Genomic DNA, 23160 nt, shown 5'->3' with positions numbered 1-23160 from the left:
TGTTGAGTGGCAATATGTTCATATATTCCTGAGTTTTCAAATGAGCATGCTTTGGCATGGCACATGCAAGTACTGCTCTCATTATCATTGTTTATGAAATATTCTGGAATTTTGTTTTTACCCAAGAGTTATTAAGATAGCACTCAGACATTTCTAACAGCAAGAGGTTTCTTTGTTTTTTGTTTTGTTCTGTTTTATAATTTTTAATACTATTGATTTATGCCTAATTTTTAAACTCTTTTATAGATTTGTAACATAACACACAATTTTGAAGTATTTGGTAAGCACCTGGAAAGAAAATATAGTCTCTATATTCAGAGTACAGAATTCTAAATTTACCCCTAGGTCTTTCTCATTTATTATACACAAAAGAGCTTCTGTATTCTATTTTATAGTTTGTTCACAGGATCTCTCATGACCCCGAAGCAAATTAAAATTTCTTAGCATTGTGTTTGTTTCTTCTATGATTCCTTTTATACACTACCTAATATACATAAAATACTTGTAATCCTTTTATTTTCATTATGAATTATATCCTCTGACAACAAAAAGACAACTCTTTATTTCATTTGATGCTTTAGAAACCCTATTTCCTCTGTTATTTATATTTGCTTGGACACGGTCACCTCGCTTTTATTTTCAACATTTTTAATTCCTTTGCCTGAAGGTATCTCTTACATACTTTGTTTACAACTATACTAGTTGACTAGGGTTGCCGTAACAAGGTACAGTACCAAAAACTGAGTGGCTTAAATGATAGAAATTTATCATCTTGGGGTTCCAGAGGTTAGAAGTCCCATTTCAAGGTGCCTGCTGGGTTTGTTCCTGCTAAGGCCACAAGGGAAGGATCTGCTCCAGGTCTCTCTCCTGGGCATGTAGATTAGACGGTTATCTTCTCCTTGTGTGTCTTCAATCATCCCCCTCCTGCCTGTCTCTGTTCAAATTTTCCTTTTTTTATAAGGACACCAGCCATCTTAGATTAAGACCCACCCAACGGACCCCAGTGTAGCTTAATTACCTTTGTGAATATGCTTTTCCCCCAACAAGGTCCCATTCTAAGGTACAGGAAGTTAGGACTTCAATGTATGAATTTAGGAGGCAGGGCACAATTTAACCCATATCAGGAATCTAACCCTGAATTATTTTTTTACCGGATGAATGAAACCCATTCGTATGCACTGATGTGATTGATAAACTTTTATTTTAATAGTTCTCTACCTTCATTACATTCTGCTTTCTATTTTCACAATTTTTAAAAAATATTTTACTATGTAGTTTGCTTTATTTTCTTTCCTTTGGTGTACAATTTTTGTTTGGTTGGTTATCCATGTAATTATAATTCTTTTCTATTTCATTTTCATCTATAATAATTCCATGTGAGTGATAATTAATACCAGCATTATTTCCTCTTTTTCCCTTTGTCCTCCAGCGCCCAATGCAAGTCAATAGTAATATCTTTCTTAGAGTTTACTCTTGTGCTACTAAACATATACTTCTATTTGACTGGGAGCTTTGACTGATGAGCTGACTCCCACCAGAGCTTATGCAATCAGTGAATTCACTCTGCCTCACCTTTCTTCCCTCCCCATGCCATAGCCACTTGTGTCATGTCTTATGTTGTGAGAACATGTAATATTAACCTTCTATTCCGTCACCAACCCTCACATTTCTTTCTCACAAAGCTTCTCAGTGATCTTTTGGTCAGATATAAATATTTTCCTCCAGGAAAATAAATTATAGGAAATTTGCCTATAGTTTTTAAAAGATATTTTTTAGGTGTTGATGGACCTTATTTTATTCATTTATTTATACATGGTGCTGAGGATCAAACCGAGGGCCTCACATATGGTAGGTAAGCACTCTATCACTGAGCCACAAACCCAGTCCCTTGCCTACAGTTTTTAAACATAGTCTAACATGCCACAAGTGGATTATGATATGATCTCCCTAGAGCATGAAATTTGGCTTTACAGCTGACATATATTCTTACCCTCATAGCTTTAGAAAAGTGAGGTCATTGGTTTAGTAGATATGTGAAACAATATGTCAGGAGAACCCCCAAGTGTTAGAAACATCCATACCCAGATAACTCTGCATACCACAGCTGAAAGACACAAGAAAGAGAAGTAATCATTGTGTTTATTTGAATGGAACTGACAATCACAACTGCAGGTCCTTTTGGTCTTATCCCAAGACTAGAGAATCAGAGTCTCCATATATACAACACAGCAACCTGCCTTTTCAGTCCTCAGGCAATCCCATGCAATGAGAGTGTGGAAACACTGCCCCAGACAGATGCTATGTCATCTAATGAATGACTTACATGCATTATTTTATTTAGTCCTCATGAAAGCCTGGGGGGAAGTTATTCGAAGGTTTTTATCAATGAGTTATCTGCAGCCTAGAGAGTTGGGAAACATGCAGAAGGCCACAACACTAGGAAGCAGAAGAGCTGATATTTCCATATACAAACCCAGGTCTGACTGACTCAAACACCAAAACAGCTCACTATTTTATAAGAGGGCCAAGATCTCTAAGATGTTTATAAAACCTTAAATTTGAGGGTTAGAGAGGAGGAAAAAGACACAGACAATGAGACTGACTGGTGTTACCTCAAAAGGAGACAGGGCTGGGGGTTTGGCCCAGTGGTAGAGAATTTGTTTACTGTGAATGAGGCCCTGGGTTGGATCTGCAGAACTTGAAAGAGACAGACAGACTGACTGACTGAATTCAGGAAGATATCAGAGCTTCAAACTTACCAGGTAATGTCATAGGGGAAAGCTACATAGACCAGTACAATTGCACAGGGGAGACCCCACATTCAGAAGGGTTCAACTTGTGGTTTAAAGTTCCATGGCTGCCATGTTGAAATTCTGCATATCATGTAATCTCAGATTTGCAAGTGAAATCTACTCAAGTAATGGAGTATGTGCCAGGCAGGGGCTTGGAGCTCCTATACAGCCTACCATACCCACCAGATGGGTTCTTGGTGATTCCCTTCCCCATCCCCTCACTCCCACCACCTCCCCTCTCTGCCTCCTCCCCTCTGCCTGTGGAGGCCAGCTGCTTTCAGCCCTCAGCAGAGGCCAGAGTGAAAGCAAAGGGAGGAGAGGGAGCACGGAGGGAGGGGCAAGGAGGCAGCTTCCTCAGTAGGGGTGAGCCTCTTGCTGACTCCCAGTCGGAGCATGGAGATTGCAGTACTCATCAAGATCTCATGTCCACTATGTGCTGGGACAGTGGGACCATGAACGGAGGGGAGGCCTGCCTCAAGTTCTCCACTCCTATGGTCAGGGATTAGTGTATTGCAAGTGCCTGGAGAAAAGCAACAGCTGGTGACCAGAAAGTGCACTAGGTCACAGAGTGGGGCCTCTGAGCACCTGGGAGGGACTGCACTTGCCACACTTGACTAGGCAGCATGACATTACACAGCAAACAAAGCACCTCAATAGACTGAATGAGAAATCATGAAAAAAAAGGAAAAAACATTCTATTTTTATACCTTGAGTGGTACTTTTCTGTGCTTTTTGAACATGGGGTCCCACACTTTCATGCCACACTGGTCCCCAAAATCTATGTTGCCCTTCCTGTACGTAGGAGACTTAAGGGTTTAGGAGGCAGGGTACAATCCTACACACTTGGGGGAAGATAACCCTGCCCTTCTACAAAAGGTCACTTGGTGCCATGGTCAAAGCCAGGCTGCTGCACAATCACTCAAACTCACAGATTCTTTGCCAGAATTCTCCAAGTCCTGCTCTTCCTACTGCAGTCAGCCAACCTGTTTTAATATCACAGATCAGAACACAGAACTGCAAAGAATGCAGGGAAAACAGCTCATTGCTACATTTATATTTAAAACATGAGGTCTCTCTTTTAATCATGTAAAAACTTCCAGAGGAATCACCTTGGAAACTAAGAGACTACGATCATTAAAATTAGCTAGAAGCAAATAAGCTCCAGTGAAGTCAACCTGGCTGCAAAACCTTTACAGAGGAAATTTCCCCAGTTACCATGATAAGCATAAGGCAAGGGAGATAAAATGTCCACTGCAGGACTTCTAAAGGGAGGCACAAAATTTGAATTAAAAAACTCATTTTATTATTCATTTAGAATACTGTATGTTTAATGCATTCGCAGAGAAAATAAAAACGTGCTGTAATCACAATGAAAAATTTACCTGGGGTCTTGGGGCCTATATCAGGGGTACAGTGCATGCTGAGTATGCGTAAGGCCCTAGGTACAATTCCCATCACGAAAAAGAAAAGAAAACCCTAAATAATTCCCTGCACATTTGCTTTGTACAAAGGGAGAGATGATATTTTACTGCAGTAAATCAACACGCCAAATGAAAACATGAGGTTTCTTTTTTCTAAATATTTTCTTCCTTTAAATACCATAAGATATATGTCCCTTGAGATTGGAACATGGAAATCTAAAATTGTCCCTCAAAGCCAGCAAGAGCTTTTCCTAAAGTTCCATTCATTATTTTTCTTTTTCCTTGCAGAGATGTAAAAATGTACATGGTGCTTTTATACTTTTCCCAAGAAAAAATACAATTGTTTACAAGACAGAGAGGAAAACCTTAGAAAATTTTGGTAGGAATGAAGACAAGGAACAAGAGTCGATATTTAAATTAACAGTTGTAAGAGACAGACAGTACTAATGGCTAGCATTACAAAAATCCCAAAAGAAGCAGAATTTTCTTAACACTATCAAATGACAACCTAGAAGCCTGAATAATGAAGCTTTCAGGAAAATGAAACAGGGAAAATGAACCATCTAATATACGAACACACAATTCTCATAGAACATTATGCTTCTTCTCTTTCCTGTTCAGGCAGAAGCAAGAGAAGACTCAGGCAAGACCCGCAGAGCAAGAGTAAGGTAAATGTGACTGCTTTACTTGCTTATGACAGGGGGCTGAGGGATTCTGGCTTCTCCCTTCTCCTCTCCCCTCTGTTCCTCAGGATTGGATGGGGAGCCGGGTGGGCAGGCCCTCCTCTGCCCTCCAATGCTTTTTCCTCCCCACTCCTAAGTGGGACTTGAACCCCCACCAGATGGGGCATCTCTTCTCTTTTATTTCCACTGTGAAGCTATGTCTTCGTTTCTAACTCTCTTGACCTGAGTCCTTCATTCCTTCACTTTGCAATTCTTTTCTTCTTCAATCACACATTTATCTAATTATCACAACTCCCAGCATACATGGCCAAACACTTTAGGCAAACAGGTCCTGATTCTTCACACATGCATAGATCATATTCTTCACCTCCACAGAGTCCCTCCCAGGCTTATCTATATGGCTCCATGTCACCTGAGACTGAAAGAGGCACTGAATTGGACAGGGTACTATCTAATCAAGACTGTTTTTCATAGACAGGCTTCTAAAATCAACTTGTGAGTTAATAAGCAGCTCTAAAACATGCCCGCCTTCTTTCAGTGGCTACAATACTTGTGTTCTCTCTGGTACTTGAAAGCAGGCAGGGCAAAAGCTGATTCTCAAAATCCAAGGAAAAGAGTCTGACTACAGCCTGAGAAGGGTGGGGACAATCACAATGGGAAAGGCCACTCATACCTTTGTAATTGCAGTGAAGACTTTTTCCAGAATGGCATTAGGCTGGGCAATTTGTGGTCCATTGGCCTGAATGTTGAGGGCTATGGCACACGGTTTGGCTACAAATCTAAAAATTAAGAAAAGAAAGAAAGTCAGAAGTTATTCTTTCTTATGGCAGTTCTTAATGCCACCAGTTAAACATTACTCAATTATACCACAAACTGCTGGTGGGACCTTATGGGTGTACACTGTTGGCATTCACATAGGTAACTATAACATAGACTTAACTGTTTTTCTTTCCTTTAGTTCCCCAAAAGTAACACCAAAAAAGAAATCCTTTTAAAACACTTAAGCCAGGTGTGGCCATGCACACCTGGTCCCAGCTATTCAGGACACTGAGGCAGGAGGATCACTTGAGCTCACACAAACTCAAGAACAGCCTAGGCAACATAGTGAGACCCCCATCTCCAAAAAAATTAAATAAACAGAACATTTAAAACCCTCATTCTCTAGTTCTAATGAGAATCAACAGAAAGACTACCAGATGAAAATTTAAGTATGTAAATGAGAAACATAAATAAAGCAATGATTTTTTAATTCTTTAAAAATTCTTTGTATCCATTTTAATATTTTTATTTGCTCTAATTAGTTATACATGACAGTAGAATGTATTTTGATATATCTTACATAAATTGAGTATAATTTCACATTCTTCTGATTTTACATGATGTAGAATCACACCAGTCATGTAAACATATATGAACATAGTGTAATAATGTCCAATTCATTCTACTATCCTTCCTACCTCATAACCCCTCCCGTCCCTTTACTCCCCTCTTTCTAAACCAAAGTACCTCTATTCTTCCCTAGCCCCCCACCTTATTGTGAATTAGCATCCGCATATCAGAGAAAACATTCAGCCTTAGGTTCTCTGGGGTTGGCTTATTTTGCTCAGCATAATATTCTACAGCTCCATCCATTTATCAGCAAATGTCTTAATTTAATTCTGCAAGGCTAAAGTAATATTCCATTGTGTATATCTACCACATTTTCTTTATCCATTCATCTGTTGAAGGGCATCTAGGTTGGTTCCATAGTTTAGCTATTGTGAGTTGAGCTGCTGTAAACATTAACATGGCTGCATCACTGTACTATGCTGATTTTAAGTCCTTTGGGTATAAACTGAGGAGTGAGATAGCTGGGTCAAATGGTGGTTCCATTCCAAGTTTTCTGAGGAATCTCCATACTGCTTTCCAGAGTGGTACAAACTATGACTTTTAAATGTCATAACTCACAGCCTTCTTTCTAACACATCCGCAGTCGTGTTGTATTTCTGTCACTAGAAAGCATTTACCAAGCATCTGACTACTCCTGCAGAAAGAGCACTTCGGATCACTCCCAGTTATAAAAGTGGCCATTTGTGTCTCCATAATCAAAGTGCTCTGTCTTCAACTCCCATCTCTGCTTTGCGGTTATTTCTTTCTCACAAGGAGTAGTAAGGGACATCAGATGGTATGATGTCCCTGGCAAGCTGAAAGTGTGAAGTGTTTACAAGTTTTTATCCTAAGCAAAGGCCCATGTCAAGAAGAATGGGAGCCTCATTTCGGACTGTTTTTGATTTGTGAATGGGGCCGGGAAGTGCATGAGGCCCCTGAGGTGGCAGCTCTAATAAAACTGTGGAAAGGACAAAGCATTTACAACTTCAAGAGTTGATTTAGACTAAACATTCATGAAATAAGGTTCCATAAATATTCATTTCAGTAGCTGACATGGGACATTTTCTACTAATATAAGCTAATTTAATGTTACACGAAAGGTGACCCAGCTACAAAGCAACAACTGATAAGTGTACAAAGTGGATCATGAGTAAATTTTAGATGAAGCTTCTTTAATGGTATTCAATGAGATTAAAGAACTGTAGACAAAGAAGGAGTTTTTTAATTTAATGGTACTAAGGAGGTTGAAATACACAGTACTACATAATATCCTACTGGGTCCTGTTTCAAGTAAAAGTGAAGACATTTATTCAAATATGAAAATGAGAACACTATACATGTGCAAGCTTAAGCCAGGAAAGATATCCACAGAAAATGCAATGTAATGCTTGTTTTACTGGGCTCTCCACAACACAGTGGGAAGAATTTGTAAATCTTTTAAAAAACGGAACATTCCTAAAATGATGTGTTCTTAATTCTTTTTAATGAAATTTTTTTCTGGGACACAATGCCTATGTCCCTGCCTTCCTGATAGGAAGTATAACCTTTCCCTAATGGCCCCAGTTTCACTATGAATAATCACAGGACGATGGCTGTAGTAGCTACAGTGGCGATAGAAAGAAAATTTAATGGGCAATGAACACAGAGTCCAGACACTGTTTCCTTAACAAAGTTTCCTGCTTTCTGGTTATTTGACTTCTCATTATGATGTATAATGAGAGGTATAAAAAGAACTGAAGGCCAGAAAAAAAAAATTGAAAATGAAGTAAAAACTAGTTTGGTATAAAAGCCAAAAATCGGCTCTTCCAATGGTTGACTTCTTCTCAATGTCTTCATCATCCCCATTCCTCACCTTGTGACAATGTGTTCATATTCCCTTTGGGGCTTTGTTATCCTCATCCTTGTAACAACCTGCTGATTTTGATCCTAAGCAAGTGCTATGTCAACAAGAACCGGGGCACGGTCCTCTTTCTTCTTCTAAACAGCAAGTGTCACAATTCAATGACTGAACATTCCATCACCGTAAACCCCAAGCAGAGCATGGCGCACTTTTTTCCCAGAAAGGTCAGTGCCATAATCAGCTCCCCATTCTGATTTACCGGCAAGGCTGAGTCCCAAATTCTGGAGAGCTGGGGTAAAGGTGTGTGTATGTGAGGAGAGACAAATGAGTTTAAGAATTTAACTCAAAGCAAAGTTTAAGGACCTTTAAGGTTTAAATGGTCCCTGGTGTATACGCACAGTAAATCAAACCACCTGAATTCTTTGCAAGAAGTTACTCTGTCATGGGATGTTTTTATTTACAAGTCTGTGGAACCCTACAGGCATTTAATGAAGACTTGGTAGATGAATAAATGAACATCTCAGCTAAAATACAAAGTAGGTAGGTACCCTAGTAACTTTTCCAAAGGAACTGTGTGTCTTAATTCCCTTGAATATCACATCTGCACAGGTTCATCTGTACCTGTCAGAAAGCAAGACATAGGCCATTTCAATACCGAAGCCATTTCTATAATTTCCAAGTTCCTGTAATGTCAACACTGTTCCAAGAGAAGCTGTGCAGGCATTGCCACCCTTACTAGGTACTCTTTCCAAATTACCCCGTACAGAAAACCAAACACTCGGTTTCCAAGACTTAGAAAGCTGCATATCATAGACAGAAAAATTGATCTCAAATCCTCAATGAGAAAAAGAAGAAGGGTACATAATTCTTCCTATTAAGTATGCATGATTATACGAAAATATTGATGTGTTCTGTGTGTTTATTCACCAAATAATTTAATGAGTCATCTTTAGCATTGTTTTTTTTTTTTTTTTTTTTTCCTCAAAGAGCACATTAGATTTCAAATGAAGTCAAATGCGATGGCACACACCTATAATCCCAGCAACTAGGGAGGCTGAGGCGGGAAGATGGAAAGTTCAAGGGCAGCCTCAGCATCTTTTGAGATCCTGTCTCAAAATAAAAAGGGCCGGGGGTGTGATTCAGTAATAAAGGGCCTCTGGGTTCAATCCCCAGTACTGGAAGAAGAAAAAAAAAAAAAAGATTCAAGTAAAACCCATGTTGTGACTCCTGCAATATTATCACATTCTGTCATAGGCTATCTGAGAAAGACGAATTTCTTTCTTTTGTAAATGTTGGCCCGAACAGAAAAGAGTTCACAAAAACTTTCTGTCACAATGGTTGGGGAGAGAGAGAGACAGAGATGGAGAAACAGACGGGTAGTGAACCTACACATACAACAATTAAGGAGCGTGAACTTTAAGCTTTGATGAATACCTCCACCAGGAAGTGCCCACTTAATTACTTTTTTTTATCAAAGGCAGCAACACCACCTTCAAAAGATCAAACATCTATAAAGTACTTTCATGTGCTATATTTGAAAGTCAATATAATAAGGATGCAAACTTGGAAAAATACTGGTCTAGGTTAAAAAGCAGAGAAAACATCTAAGACATTCCTACTTTCCAATTCTACTGAACAATGTGTAGTTGTATTTTAAATATGAATTAAAGGTCTCTGCACGACATACTGAAGCAAGCCCTGGGCAATGCTTTGCGAGAGGAATACACAAAACGTCAAGCGACCTCAGCATTCAAAGAGGTTCGCAACCTGGACAAGGAGATTAAAATGATGATGATGATGATGATGATGATGATGATGATGATGATGATATATACAAAGTATGTGTTATTGTTCTAATCACTTAAAAACATTCTATCATTTTCAATAGGTAGCACAGCCAGAAATTGCCTGTCCTTTCCAACTGTAACACTCCCTACACTTTTCAGATGGTTGGAAGGGCAATGTGGATACACAAGCTTACATATGACAAAATTGCACAGTGGTAAATCAATCCCTCTCTCCCCTGTTCTCACACACACACACACCAAAAAAAACATCAACAACAACAAAAAAAAAACTGCAGAAATCTCAATACAGTCAGTAAATCGTATCAGTGTTGATATCCTGGTTGTGACATCATACCAAAGTTTTGTAAAATGTCCTCATCAGGCGTAACTGGGTGCAGTGAATATGAGATCTCCTGCACTCATTCTTACCACAGTGTGTGCATTTGTGATCATCTCCATGCAAATTCCAATGAAAAATCCCTGAAAGGGGAGTTCTGTTGTTGTTGAAAACTCTTCACGAACTCTACTCAACCTGCACAACTACTTCATCCCCCACCTCCACCCCACAACAAAAAAGCTGAAACACACTACTCAAGGGCTCTGGAGACGGAATAAAAGCAAAGAGACTAGAAAGGAGCCAAGAGTCAGGAGTCGGAGTCAGCAACCAGCAACAAATGCACTCCCTGTCTGCTCACTTGTGGATTTAGTCTGCAGCTCTACCCCAAGATCAGAAAGTCACAGCGGCAGGTGTAGCTCTGACAGAAGAACACACACTCTTTCCAGCTGCAGGAGCCAGGGAAAGAGCCTGGGGGAATTAGAAAGGGACCCAAGACCACAGAAAGAAAAGGCCAGAGCAACAAACCCAAAGTCTGGGTGGGTACAGACCAGGCATGACTCTGGATGACTTCTGCACCATGAATGTGCAAGGGAAACCCATAGCAGCCAATAGGGAGGGTTTCAAAAATTATCTCAGACTTGAAGCCAGTGACTACTGTAGGCAAGACAGGCTACAGTCTGAGTCTCAATAATTGCCTCTTAATAAAAACATCAATGTTTTTCAAGGCAATGAAAAAAATCTAAAATCTCTACAACATAACTTTTGCCATGTCCAGGATACAATCAAGCATGCTGATGAAGGTAAGGAAAAGATGATCCAGTCTTAGGGGAATAATCACACAAAAGAAATATTCAGTGAACTTGAACCGTGCAATCTGAAAAAAAGAAAGAAAAAAATGGAAAAACAAATATACTTTGAGGACCTGTGGAATTATTTTTTAAAAAAGTTAACATAAGGGTAACTGGAGTCCCAGGAATAAACATGATGACCAGGAAAAAAAGAAATTCAAAGAAATTATGGTCTACCGACTCTCAAAGCTGGTAAAAGTTTCAGAGACTCAAGAACCCCCAAAAAAGAGAAGTTCAAAGGAGAAAAATCTGAGCAAATCAGAGTTAAACCAACAAAAACCAAGGATAAAGAGATAGTACTATGTCACCAGAAAAAGTATATATCATATATAGGGGAAAATAACATAATTTACTGCTCATCAGAAATTATGAGGGATCAATGGCAGTGAAATACATCTTTAAAGTATTGGAAGCAAAAAATAAAAACAAAGCAAACACTGCTGGGTACAGTGGCCCACGCCTGTAATCCCAGCGGCTCCGGAGGCTGAGGTAGGAGGATCACCAGTTCCAAACCAGGCTCAGCAACAATGAGGCACTAAGCCACTCAGTGAGACCCAGTCTCTAAATAAAATACAAAATAGAGCTGGGGATGTGGCTCAGTGGTTAAGTGCCCTGGGTTCAATTGCTCCCTCAAAATCAGGAACTATGTACAAGTATAAATTCAAACAGAATCAACTAATCCATGGCCTGGCTCCAAGTCCTTTCGTAGACACTGACCTTCACCTGGTAATGGGTTTGCTACAGGTTAGAGCTAATGAAAATGGCCCAGACTGGAAGATGCAGGTTTAGATGTACAGGTGTACCTCTGCCCTTGTGAGTAGGCCTTGTTAGTATCCATGTATTCTACAGTCTTACCTAAGATAACAGTTTCAGGACAAGAAATAGTGGGAGGCCTGGATGGAGAGAGGAAACTGATATTTATGGAGCACTACTACATACCAAATGCTTTATAATGTTTTAACCTTCTTTAAACCAAGAATAACTCTTCAAAGTAAATACTAATCCCATTTTACACTAATATAAACTAAAGCTCAAAGAAGTTAAAATGCTTTGCCCAAGGTCTTAATGCTAGTTAAGTAGCTTAGACAAGATTTAAACCCAGTTGCTCCTAGCATAATCTATCAGTAAAAATTATATCTTCTCCTCTCCCTAATCTAAGAAAAGTGAATTAAAGAGGCATTAAGATCATTGTGATATGGTCACACACTCTTGCTCACTGAGCCTACTTTTAAGTATCCATCTAAGGAAATCTGTCAAACACAGAAGAAAAGCCATAAATGTAAAGATATTCATGCAACACTATCTATAGGAGGAAAAGGGTAAACAGCTTAATGACTCACTTAATAAATGACTCATCGTGCACTTGTTAGGTATCAGCCCTGCTCTAAGTGTGGTAGATGCAGCAGTGAACAAAATCCCTGATTTTATGGAGCTTACATTTTAGATTAAAAAAATAAAAATGTATATGTTATGTCAGAGAGTGAAACGTGCTGGAAAGAAATTGAAGACTCCTAAGACAGGGGGCAGCTTCCAATGGGCTGGCCAGAGAGGGCGCCACTGAGAAAGTGAGCCAAATCCTGAAGGAGGGAAGGGACACACTGGAAGACACACAGGGGAAGAACGTTCCAGAAGGAACACAGTCAAGGACAGAGGCCCTGGAGGAGAGTGCCTGAGATGTCAAAGGCCTATCGGGAGTGCCAGTGTGGCTGGAATGGAGTCAGCGAATGCAGGAGGAACCGAGTGGGGTGGAGCACAGCGACCCAGCAGGCCACGTGAAGGACTTGATTTTTATCCTGAGAGCAGGAAGCCACCGAAACACTTGAACAGAGGATGTAAATGATCTGATTTTGTTTTAACACGATCACCAGCTCCTGTGCTGAGAACGCACTGAAGGGGAACGAGGCTGAGAACAGCGAGGCCAACTGGCAAGTCACCTCAACTGTCCAGGCAAGAGAGGACTGCAGCAAAAACATGGCGAGGAATCATCAGACCCAGGACCCTGGGGAGGGCTGGGCCCACAGGATCCACTGATGATTGAACAGGGGAGGAGGAAAGGAAGGACTAAAGGAAGACCGCAGGTCCTGGGCCTGAGCACCGGGGTAAGGACCAGGACAGTAAAGTCAATGTGAGGCATGGGAAGTTGGGGGTTATGTTTATTAGGCTGTTAGGCTTATCTGTGCAGATGGCAACTAAGCAACCTGGAGTTCAGGAGAGGCTTGACCCAGGCACACAAATTTGGTAAAATCAATATGCATATGGTATAAATGTCATAAGAGATGAAGAAAATCATCTGGGAAGTGAGGTGATTTCACAAAGAAACCCAAGGATGACTCCAACATTTAATGTTAGAAAAATTAGAGTACAAGAATACCTTGAAATATTATATAGCTAATAAAAAGGATATTTACATAAACTGCATAGAACATGAAAATTTATAACAATGTTAACTTTTAAAAGCAATATATACTAAAATGATATTTATAAAATAAAATATGATAGAATAAAATCTGAAAAATAACAGTTGACATATAACAGGATTTAGCATTTTATTTCTTTTGTGCTTCTGTTGTTGTTGAATAACAATAAAACCAAGGTGAAAAAAAGGTGGTGTAGTATTATAAACACCTAAGGAACCTTCCAGTAAAAGAGAATTAGGCAGAGGGTGAAGATAAAAACAAACAATAACAGAGTCTGTGTCCCACTCATGAAAACTCTACCAAGTCTTCATTTTGCAACTTTTCTGAATTTCTAAAGTGATTGCACATTATACAAAGTGTAGAAATTAAAAAAGGATTTGTGATGATATTAAATATTGCCAGGAATACTATCACCCAAGATAACCATTATTAACGTTTGAATATTTTCTGCTGCTCTTCCCTGCACCTGCCAACTTTTTAAACTACTTTGTTTACCATATTTTTATCAAATAAGGCTGCAATACACCATAGGTGTTTAGTAATCTGGCTTACTTTCCTATTGAGACTCAGGAAATGACATATGCTTATAAAATATGGCATTCTGTGATTACATGGAGTTATTACATGGAGTTACATGGAATTATTCTAATTCCTTGCTTTTGTGAAGACTCTCAGGAAACCATTATTGGACCCTTTTTTGACCAACAGACTCTGGTTAAAGTCCCAACAAAGGATCACGATATAGATGATTAGAGCAAAGAGTTGAAAGAATTAAATTCTTTACACTGACCATTAAAATAATGCTGTCATCACAGAATAACTATCATTCATCCATCTGCTTTATTGCTACCACTTGGGATGAGTGTTAACATTTCCAGAACTTGGAAGAAATCAGCTGCAAAGTTTTGAAGAGTGAAATCTAGAGATTTGTGACTGATTTTTAGATTATCAATAGAAAAATGAGTCAAAGATGCTACGTAGCTAATTCACAGAAAAGAAAAATGGAAATATCAATAAACATATAAGATATTTAACTTCGTCAAGAAATGTAGCTACCGCACATCACACTCACCAGGCTGGCTCTGATAATGCTAAATACAGCTGAGAAAGACTTGGAGACACACCATTCCTATACTCTGCTCATGGAAACTTAAGTTTACAACGTACATAGGACGTAAACAAGGAGCTCACAGAAATAAGTAGCAATGGTCAGTACACATGTGAAAAACAGTCAAACTCACTAACTTCAAAAGTATCAGAACACATGTTTTTGCTAATGATATTTACAAAAATATTTACGTTTTAGTAAATCTCCTTATAAGCAAGAGTGATGAGAGAAAGGTACCCTGGTGAGCCACTAAGCTGATACAACCTTTAAAATGCAGCTCAGCAGTATTTAGCAAATTATTAAAATGCCAAAGCCCGCAAGGGCATTACTTGCCAGATATCCTTCTAGAAATTTATCCTACACATCTGTTGGCATTTTAGAAAGAAAATTTACTGCAGTCTTATTTGAAATGGCAAAAAAAAAAAGAAAGGAAACATATTCATCAGGACTCATATGAAATAGGGTACCTTCCTATACAATGGAATTCTCTGAGAATGTTACAAAAAGTATGTCGGTGGTATTTCAAGGCATAATAGTAAAAGTAAAATGGAACAGTAACAAGTATAAGACCTCATTTTGGTGCTTTAAATTTTTATCAGGAATATAGTGAGTAACTGTTAATGGTGATCATATTTGATGGTTAAGTAAAAAGATTAATTTGTATTTGATACATTTCTGTTTAGAAGTTTGTATATATGAGCTTTATACTTACTTAAAGTAGCATATAAATGATTTCAATGAATTTGCAATGAAAAGTGCTTAGAAACAAGAGGTAAAGCTAGTTTATGTGATCACTATATATATCTATAAATTTCTGACATATGAAAGAAATGAAGATATATTTTGCTTGTTTGTTGCAAGGTGGTGGGATTATGATTTACTTTAGCATTCTTTATTATGCTATTCTAGATTATTCAAGACCTTAAAATGAGTGTGTGAATTTTTAATACTGAAAATAAGAAAAACATACATTTTTCAAAATACGGTGGAAACAATGGTCTCTATCCCAAGTGCTGTCTATGGTTTGAATACCTCATATGTCCCACAAAGGTCCGTGGGGGCAGGAGGCATGAGAGCATGTGGCTCATGTTTGACCCCTTAAATTCTCAAAAGAGGACTGTGATGAAAGAAACAAGCTTGGCCCTGCATGTCCCGTTTCTCACTCCTCCTTCTCAAGATATGATTGTGCTCCTGCCATTACTGTCTCCTATGATAAAAGGCAACCCTTCACCAGGACTGAGTCAGAGCAGGAACCACATCCTTGAGCCTGTAAAACTGGGAGCTAAATAAACCTTTTCTCTTTATAAAGTTAGTTGCCTTGGTTACTTTGTTACAGTAAGGAAATGTAACTGATATACCAGGTAAAAACCCATGATATCAAAATTTAACTTGGAAAGTCCTGAGAAGGCTGCAATTCAGATAATTCTGTAGATCTCCCTAAGCAAAGGACTCCGTTGTGACAGTCAAGGTGAGAAGAGTAGGTGGAATAAAAATAAAAGGCCATTTTGATGCCTCATCAGGTTGAAAAAAGAATGACATTTAAGTCCATGGATGCACCAAAAGGATAGTATGCAACTGGATGAAATTACTCCAGGAAAAAATGTTACCAACATTAAATAAGTAAGAGAATCTGAAATGCCACCAGAAAAGAAATTGCTTCTGCCTGCACCTGCAGACACCATGCAACTCACCTCTTTCCTCATCTATGTAATAAAAATCATAATTATACTCTGTCACATGATGGGAAATATTTTTAAACCACTGGCATCTCAAGAGCAATTGGAAAAGGTCAAATACAGGGGAGGATGGCACATACAAAGTGGTATGCAGACAGAAGCCAGTTTTCTTCTTAGGAAAAAATGTGAATTTGTGTCTGGGTAGCACCATATAATTAAAAGGACAATTCTTTTAGATCAAGCCCAGATACACCTACCTGATCTGCACCTGTTGGAAAGCTGCTCGCTCAACCTTTGTCAGTCCTACTTGCTACATTTATAAAACAAAGACAATAAAACCTACTTGGCAAATTTTATGTGAGCATTGGCAGAATGCATATAAACCTCATACCACAGATCCATTTTTGGCAAGTACTCAATAAGCGCTGGCTTTTCTTAAATTCCAATGACAGGAAGCCCACATGCACCTATTAGGAGGTGCTCCAGGCTGCACAGGTCAGTAACCTATGATGGGAGAGCATAGGAATGGCACGTATTTGCGAGAAAGCCAGAAAACTTAGGCACTCTATGTCACTGGGCCCGGCCTCCTTCCAAACCAGATTTTTTTCTAGAGAGATCATTCAAAAACTTTCTTCAAATGATCAGGAAATTTCCCTGTGCATTTCTTTGCAATTTCCTGTGAATCCATAATTATTTCAAAATAAAAAAAGCAATCTTCCCTTCATGTCCTATTTTAGGTTTTCATCATGCTTAACTCAAAATATTCTTCCTGCATCATTCTTTCTTGCTAAAATGTAAACTCATCTTTTTTCAGCTCTATAGAGAGATGGTTCAGTTCATAACTTCCTCCAGTATTTAGAAACACTGCATACTCCTCTCTTCCAGAATAAACAGACTGAATCCTATAAACCTTTCCTCATTCATCTTTTTCTTTTCTAAGTTTAAAACTTTTTGTATTATTTTAAGCATTTTTTTAAATAGATAGAGCTTTATTCTAGTCTTTAAGGAAGTGGAAGATCCCTAGACAATAGCTGGTTTAATTAATGAATAATCATTGGCAAAGATTTGTGATGGTGGTAGTTGTATTCAAAGGTTCACATACAGCTTTCTGAAAACTGTACTTAGCCAGGCATGGTAGCGCATGCCTGTACTGCCAGCTGCTCAGGGGGCTGAGGCAGGAGGATTGCAAGTTGAAGGCCAGCCTCAGCAAGTTAGCAAGGTCCTAAGCAACTTAGTGAGACCCTGTCTCAAGATGAAAAATAAAAAGGGTTGGGAATGTGGCTCAGTGGTTAAGCACCCCTGGGTTCAATCCCTGGTACTCAAAACAAATATATAAGTTTAAGACATATATTTTATATATATATAAAGTATAAATTTATATATAAATATATAATTTATATATAAATATATATTTTATATATATAAAAAATATATACATACACACACACATATATAAGATATATATAATATATATTTAAGACATAACTAGCAATAATAAAGGGATCTGTCCCTATAGTTCAAACTAACCTAATTTAATGGGCAGATCGATGACTAAAAGGCCACCAAATGTTATCAACTAAGAGCTAGGATGCTGGGAAAGCCCAAATTAACCCAAGTTAAGAAATGTCAAAACTGCTTTTCCCAAGCTGGATTTGCGATTAAGTGGTAGAGCACATGCCTAGCATGCGGGAGGCACTGGGTTCGATTCTCAGCACCACATCTAAATAAACAAAATAAAGGCCCATTGACGACTAAACAATTAAAAAAAAAAAAAAAAAAAAAAAAAAACTGCTTTTCCTTGCCATACATTTTCAAGGTTCTAACAAAACTTACCCTAGACATTGCATATTTCATCATGACTTCATTTCAGCTCTTTAAGAAACAGAATCTAGCCATTAAAAGATAAGTTCATAAAATTCGATGAAATGAAAAACATGCCCCTATATCTGGCATAAAACTAGATACAAAAGACATTGTGATGTTTGTAGGAAAGCTGAACAACGTAGCAGAAATGCAGTATAAACAAACCCAGAGAGCTAATGCATAACATGAGGACTGTAGGTAATGAAATTTGAAATGTACTTGGGATTCACACTAAATAAGATTTTATTTGTTTTTGCCACAAAAACAACAAAAAGGTAATTATGGTGAGATGATGGATATGTTGATTTGTTTTTCTGTAGTAATCTTTTTACCATCTCCTGGTATCCCATAACATTATGTTTTAGACCTTAAGCATACACAATAAACTTTTCTTAAAGGAGAAGAAAAATTGGACAGTGAACATTGATATAGGAAAATGCCTTCGTAGTTCAGGAAAGTATAAGACATTACCATTATGAGCTGGCTGATATTTTCATAGTTTTGCAGTGCTTAGAAAATTACTATAATGGTCAATGAATCTTTGGGGAATAGCACACATATATGCACGTGCCTTTCTCTTTCATTTGTTCTTCTCTGTGCACTGAGGAGGATACTATCCAGACCTCCCACAGGGGTGGCCATGGGCTAGGTCTCTTTACCTCATTGACTGCAGTTCTGGTAACTCCATCTCTAACTCTGCTTCCAGCACCCTGCCAGCTCTGGACATGTCACACGACTCAAGAGTTAGGCCTGAAGGCCTCAGAATTCCCTTTAGCTGTACCTCTCGGCGCTCTCAGACACCTTCCCTGTCACTGTCCTCCTGCCACCAGTCTGTGACGGCATCTAGGCATGTGAACTAAAAACTAAGAAGCTGAGGGGCATGCCACCACACCCGCTGTCCTCATTCCAAGAACTGAGTTGTCCCAACTCTCCCGACACTTCAGTGGGTGATACATGCTCCTGGGTCTGTGAACATTTTTTCTGTCCAATCAAAATACCACAAAGTTTGTCCACTGGTGCCTCAAAACCACAAAAACTGCTTGTCAGTGAGTGCTGTCTGCTTTCTTCCTGATCTACCACTGAAGGTTCCTGGGTGTGTAGTGTCTAAGGACCAAAGTGCCTTTCGTGTTTATGGAGGCTCCTCTTAACACAGTGCCTCCATGGAATTTGGAAAACAGCACCAGCAACTCCTCAAAGACAGTTTTGTAAAGGTTTGTGTTAAAACTCAATTGATGAACACACTACAGTTCTCCCGAGAAGAATCTGACCGCCTAACACCTCCATCTACTACATGCATGTCTTACAATAAAGGAACAAGAGATGGAACAAGACACAATAAAAGTGGCATCCTTCACAGGAACGGATATGGAGAGTAACTAAGAAAGTGGATTCTCAGCAACAGCAGCAAAATCAGTTTCGTCTCCTGTAAACGGTAAAATTGAAGGAGTCAGCATACATAAGGCACTGAGCACAACCCTAGAACAGAGCAGGTCCCAGGTGGCCGTGTCTCTGCCCCACTTACTGCCCTTCCCCCATTATCACTTGAGGAATTCTATGGTCTCAGCAAATACCTTTGCGTAGGCAGAGATCAAGACTAATGATGGCATGCATTACAATATTATTTGAGCATCGGAACAGTTGAATTCAAGACCTCCTACTTCTTACAAGTATTCTCAATTCTCTTAACTTTATTTGACCTCATAATTAGCATAACCTAAGATTTAAAAGTAAAGAAACTGAGGTGCACTGAAAATGTCACTCACAAAACTACAGACAAAGCTGAAACACAAACATACCCCTTGTCTCAGTTGGCTGCAATCTCCTGCTCTTTTCCCATACTTGATGGATGGTTAGGATATGGTCTGAATGTGTCCCCCAAGGGTTCATGTGTTGAAAGTGAATCCCATTGTAGGTATGAAGTGGGTGGAAACTTAATCCAATTAAGGTGATTAGGGAGGTCTTTGGGATGTGATTAGGATTAGGTTAGAGCCTCAGGGTGGAGACCCCATGATTGAATAACTCTAGAACTATGGGCTGAATAAACCTCTTTTCTTTATAAAGTTACCCAGTCTCAGTTGCTTTGTCATAGTAGTATAAGACAGACTTTAATATACTTAACATGCTATGTCAGGATTGAATTCCCCTACAACAATGTGAACCTAAGAAATTTGTTTGCAAACCATCAAACTCTTCTACAACTCTACCAACTCCCTTATATCCGCAATGAGCAGTGTATGTTATAGCAGCAAGTATTCGTGGCACACACTTCAGACTACAGTCAGGGTCTAATCAGGAAAACAGAAACCATAAGTTATTTCAGCAGAGAGAATCTAATACAAGGAACTAGTAAAATGGGTATCAGAGAAATTAAAGACCTGAAGGTAGCCCTGAGATGTCACAGAGAAAACCAGAGCAAGCCCATGGCTGAGAAGATGAAGATTGGATGTTGCAAAGGAACCCCACACTTGGACTCAGACCCTGACAAGGAGGCAGCCACCAACTGGCATGCTGGGGGTTTCTGGACAAAGTCAGAAACTAGAATCAATTGTGGAAAACAAGCCACCTCTGCTGGGTGAAGAGTAGCTACTATTTTTAGGGCAGTGAAACCACTCCATATGACACACCATAATGGTGGATACCTAGTACTATGGATTAAATGTGTCCCCGAAGTTCATGTGTTGAAATATAATCCTATGCAATAGTGCTGGGAGGTGGGACTAAACAGGAGGTGTTTAGGTAGAGTCCTCAGGAATGGATTAATGTGACTATAAGTAGGGTCCACAAGATGGACATGCACTTGCTTGTTTTTCTCCGCTATGTGAGGAACAGCGTTATTCCCCTCCAGAAAATACAATGCTCCATACAAGGCACCATCTTGCAAGTGGACTCTCAGCTCTCACCAGACACCAGATCAGCCACTGCCTTGATCCTGGACCTTCTAGCCTCCAGAACTATGAGAAATAAATGTCTGCTCTCTATAAATTACCCAGAGACAGACATTTTGTCAGAATAGCACACAATGTATTAAGCTACTCGGCATTATCAATTTGTCCAAACCCACAGAATGCCCATCACCACGGTGAACCCTAGTGTGAACTACGAACTCTGGGTGAGAAAGATGTGCCAGTGTTGGCTCATGAATTCTAACAAACACACCATGCTGGGTGGGGTGTTGATAAGGCAGGAGGCCATGCCTGTGTGCGGACAGGGAGCACATGGGAAATTTCTGTACCTTCTACTCAATTTAGCTAGAAACCTAAAACTGTTCCAAAAGGCAGGGGGGGGGGGCGTCTATTAAAAAACAAAAACCCATGGCTGTAGAGGTGACACTCTCAGGAAAGGTGGCAAACAGGATATTTGGTCCCTCTCCTCCAGCCAAGTAGCCTTTCTCTAGCACCTCCTAAGTACAGGGCAAGAGCTGGCAAGAGAGAGGTGGTAGTAGAGCCTTAGCTCTAATACTGCGACCAAAATCTCAAGGATGGGTCTGGAGCTGAGAGACAAGGGCTTAAGAATCAGCACCAAGTGTTCTTCACGTGGTCAAAATCTTCAGTTGGGATGCTCCTACCAACTGGGAGCCATTCTTCACGTGATTTTTGTAGCACAGGCTGACAAAGTTCATTGATATCTGCTGGCTAAGAAACTAAAGAGATAACACTGACTGACAAGGGCATTTATTTTCTCCTTCTCCCATCAAAACCTCCTCTCTGACACCAGATCTAAGAATATCTCTATTCCAAAGAATTTTCTGTTTGTATTAGGAGGCTATTAGAAGTGAAGTACTTTGGAGACAGGATTTCCTAGGCTCCAATCCTGATTTGACCACTCAGGAGCTTTGAGGGGTCAGTTCGTTGTCCTGCCTGCCTGAGTCAGTTTCCCTGGGATACAACTAGATCACCTGGACCACATGGCTTCTTGAAGAATTAAAGGAGACACTGGTGTAAAGTGCCTGGCATGTCGATGATAGTTTCCTTCCCCATGTATGGGAAAAACATTTCAAAAGACTGAAGACCTATTAATAATCAGCTTTTCCTGTTGAGAGTTTCATCTGGTACTTCAGTTGGTCTAAGAACTACTCCTGATTCTATGAGAATCTCTCCATCATGAAAACCTAAATCTAAAAAGGAAGGGAAGCTCAGAAGATGAAAATCAAGTGGCAGTTCAAACAAGAGGTCTAAGCTTTGAAGGCAGTAAAGGCAAAACATAGTTTACTTATAAGAAACAGATAGGAAAAAATAAACAGTAAAATCTTCACTTGGCTCTTAATAAGGAAACATGCATTTCCTCATGAGGGACATTTCATTTCCTTCCAGGGCCCACCTGGTATCACCCAAGCAATGGGTAGAGATCCATGTTATTTTTTAAAATTATTTTGTTATTTTCACAGACTGCGTGTTGATTCATTGTACACAAATGGGGTACATCTTTCCATTTCTATGTTGCGCATGATGTAGATTCATACCATTCTTGTAATCATACATGTACACAGGGTAATGATGTCTGTCTCATTCTTCCATCTTTCATACCCCCGCCCCTCCTCCCTCTCATTTTCCTCTTATTTTTTTAAAGCTTCGGTATTCTCTTGATTTTCTGGAATCCTTCCAAGGCCACAACACCAGCAGCATCATTAAAAAGTACTTGACTGTACATAATGATATTATGCCCTCGAAATTCTTTGATATGAGCATTTATGCGAAATCACCAAATCTGCCAGTAAACATCAGAGCTCAATTAAAGAATGTGAAGGTCATTTCCATTTAAAGCTCAGTAGTGGATTCAATCAATGAGGTGGCTTTTCCCCCACCCCTGAAGGGCAAAAGCTTAAAGAGCAAGTTAAATGAGTTCTTATTTAAAGAACTTCACAGAAGGGTCACAAAATGTTAATAATTGTGGTGTGATAATTGTAAGAAAAGGGTATTTCACCCTGAAAAAAAAAATCTTTTTTGAAAAGCAAGTCAACTTTTTCTTTGTCCCCTTTAGGAATTTACCACAATAAAATTATCTCCTCTGAGCCAAGAGCCCT

General features: G+C 39.3%; 1 protein-coding gene across 3 annotated transcripts in view; it reads right to left on the bottom strand.

Moving 5' to 3' along the window:
- CERS6 (ceramide synthase 6) overlaps positions 1-23160 on the bottom strand; it is a 270735-nt gene that overhangs the window by 183590 nt on the left and 63985 nt on the right. For all 3 annotated transcript variants that reach the window (XR_013762562.1, XM_079131867.1, XM_079131868.1), the window contains exon 2: positions 5570-5675. Coding sequence is in view for 2 of the 3 variants with exons in the window: in XM_079131867.1 (XP_078987993.1) it covers positions 5570-5675 (106 nt within the window). In the remaining variant the exon portion in view is untranslated. The remainder of the gene's footprint in view (positions 1-5569; positions 5676-23160) is intronic.

This window comes from Sciurus vulgaris, assembly GCF_902686455.1.
Source record: "Sciurus vulgaris genome assembly, chromosome: 3".
NCBI classification, from domain to species: Eukaryota; Metazoa; Chordata; class Mammalia; order Rodentia; family Sciuridae; genus Sciurus; species Sciurus vulgaris.
The sequence above is the reverse complement of the archived record's forward strand: the minus strand, read 5'-3'. Positions and strand labels throughout refer to the sequence as shown.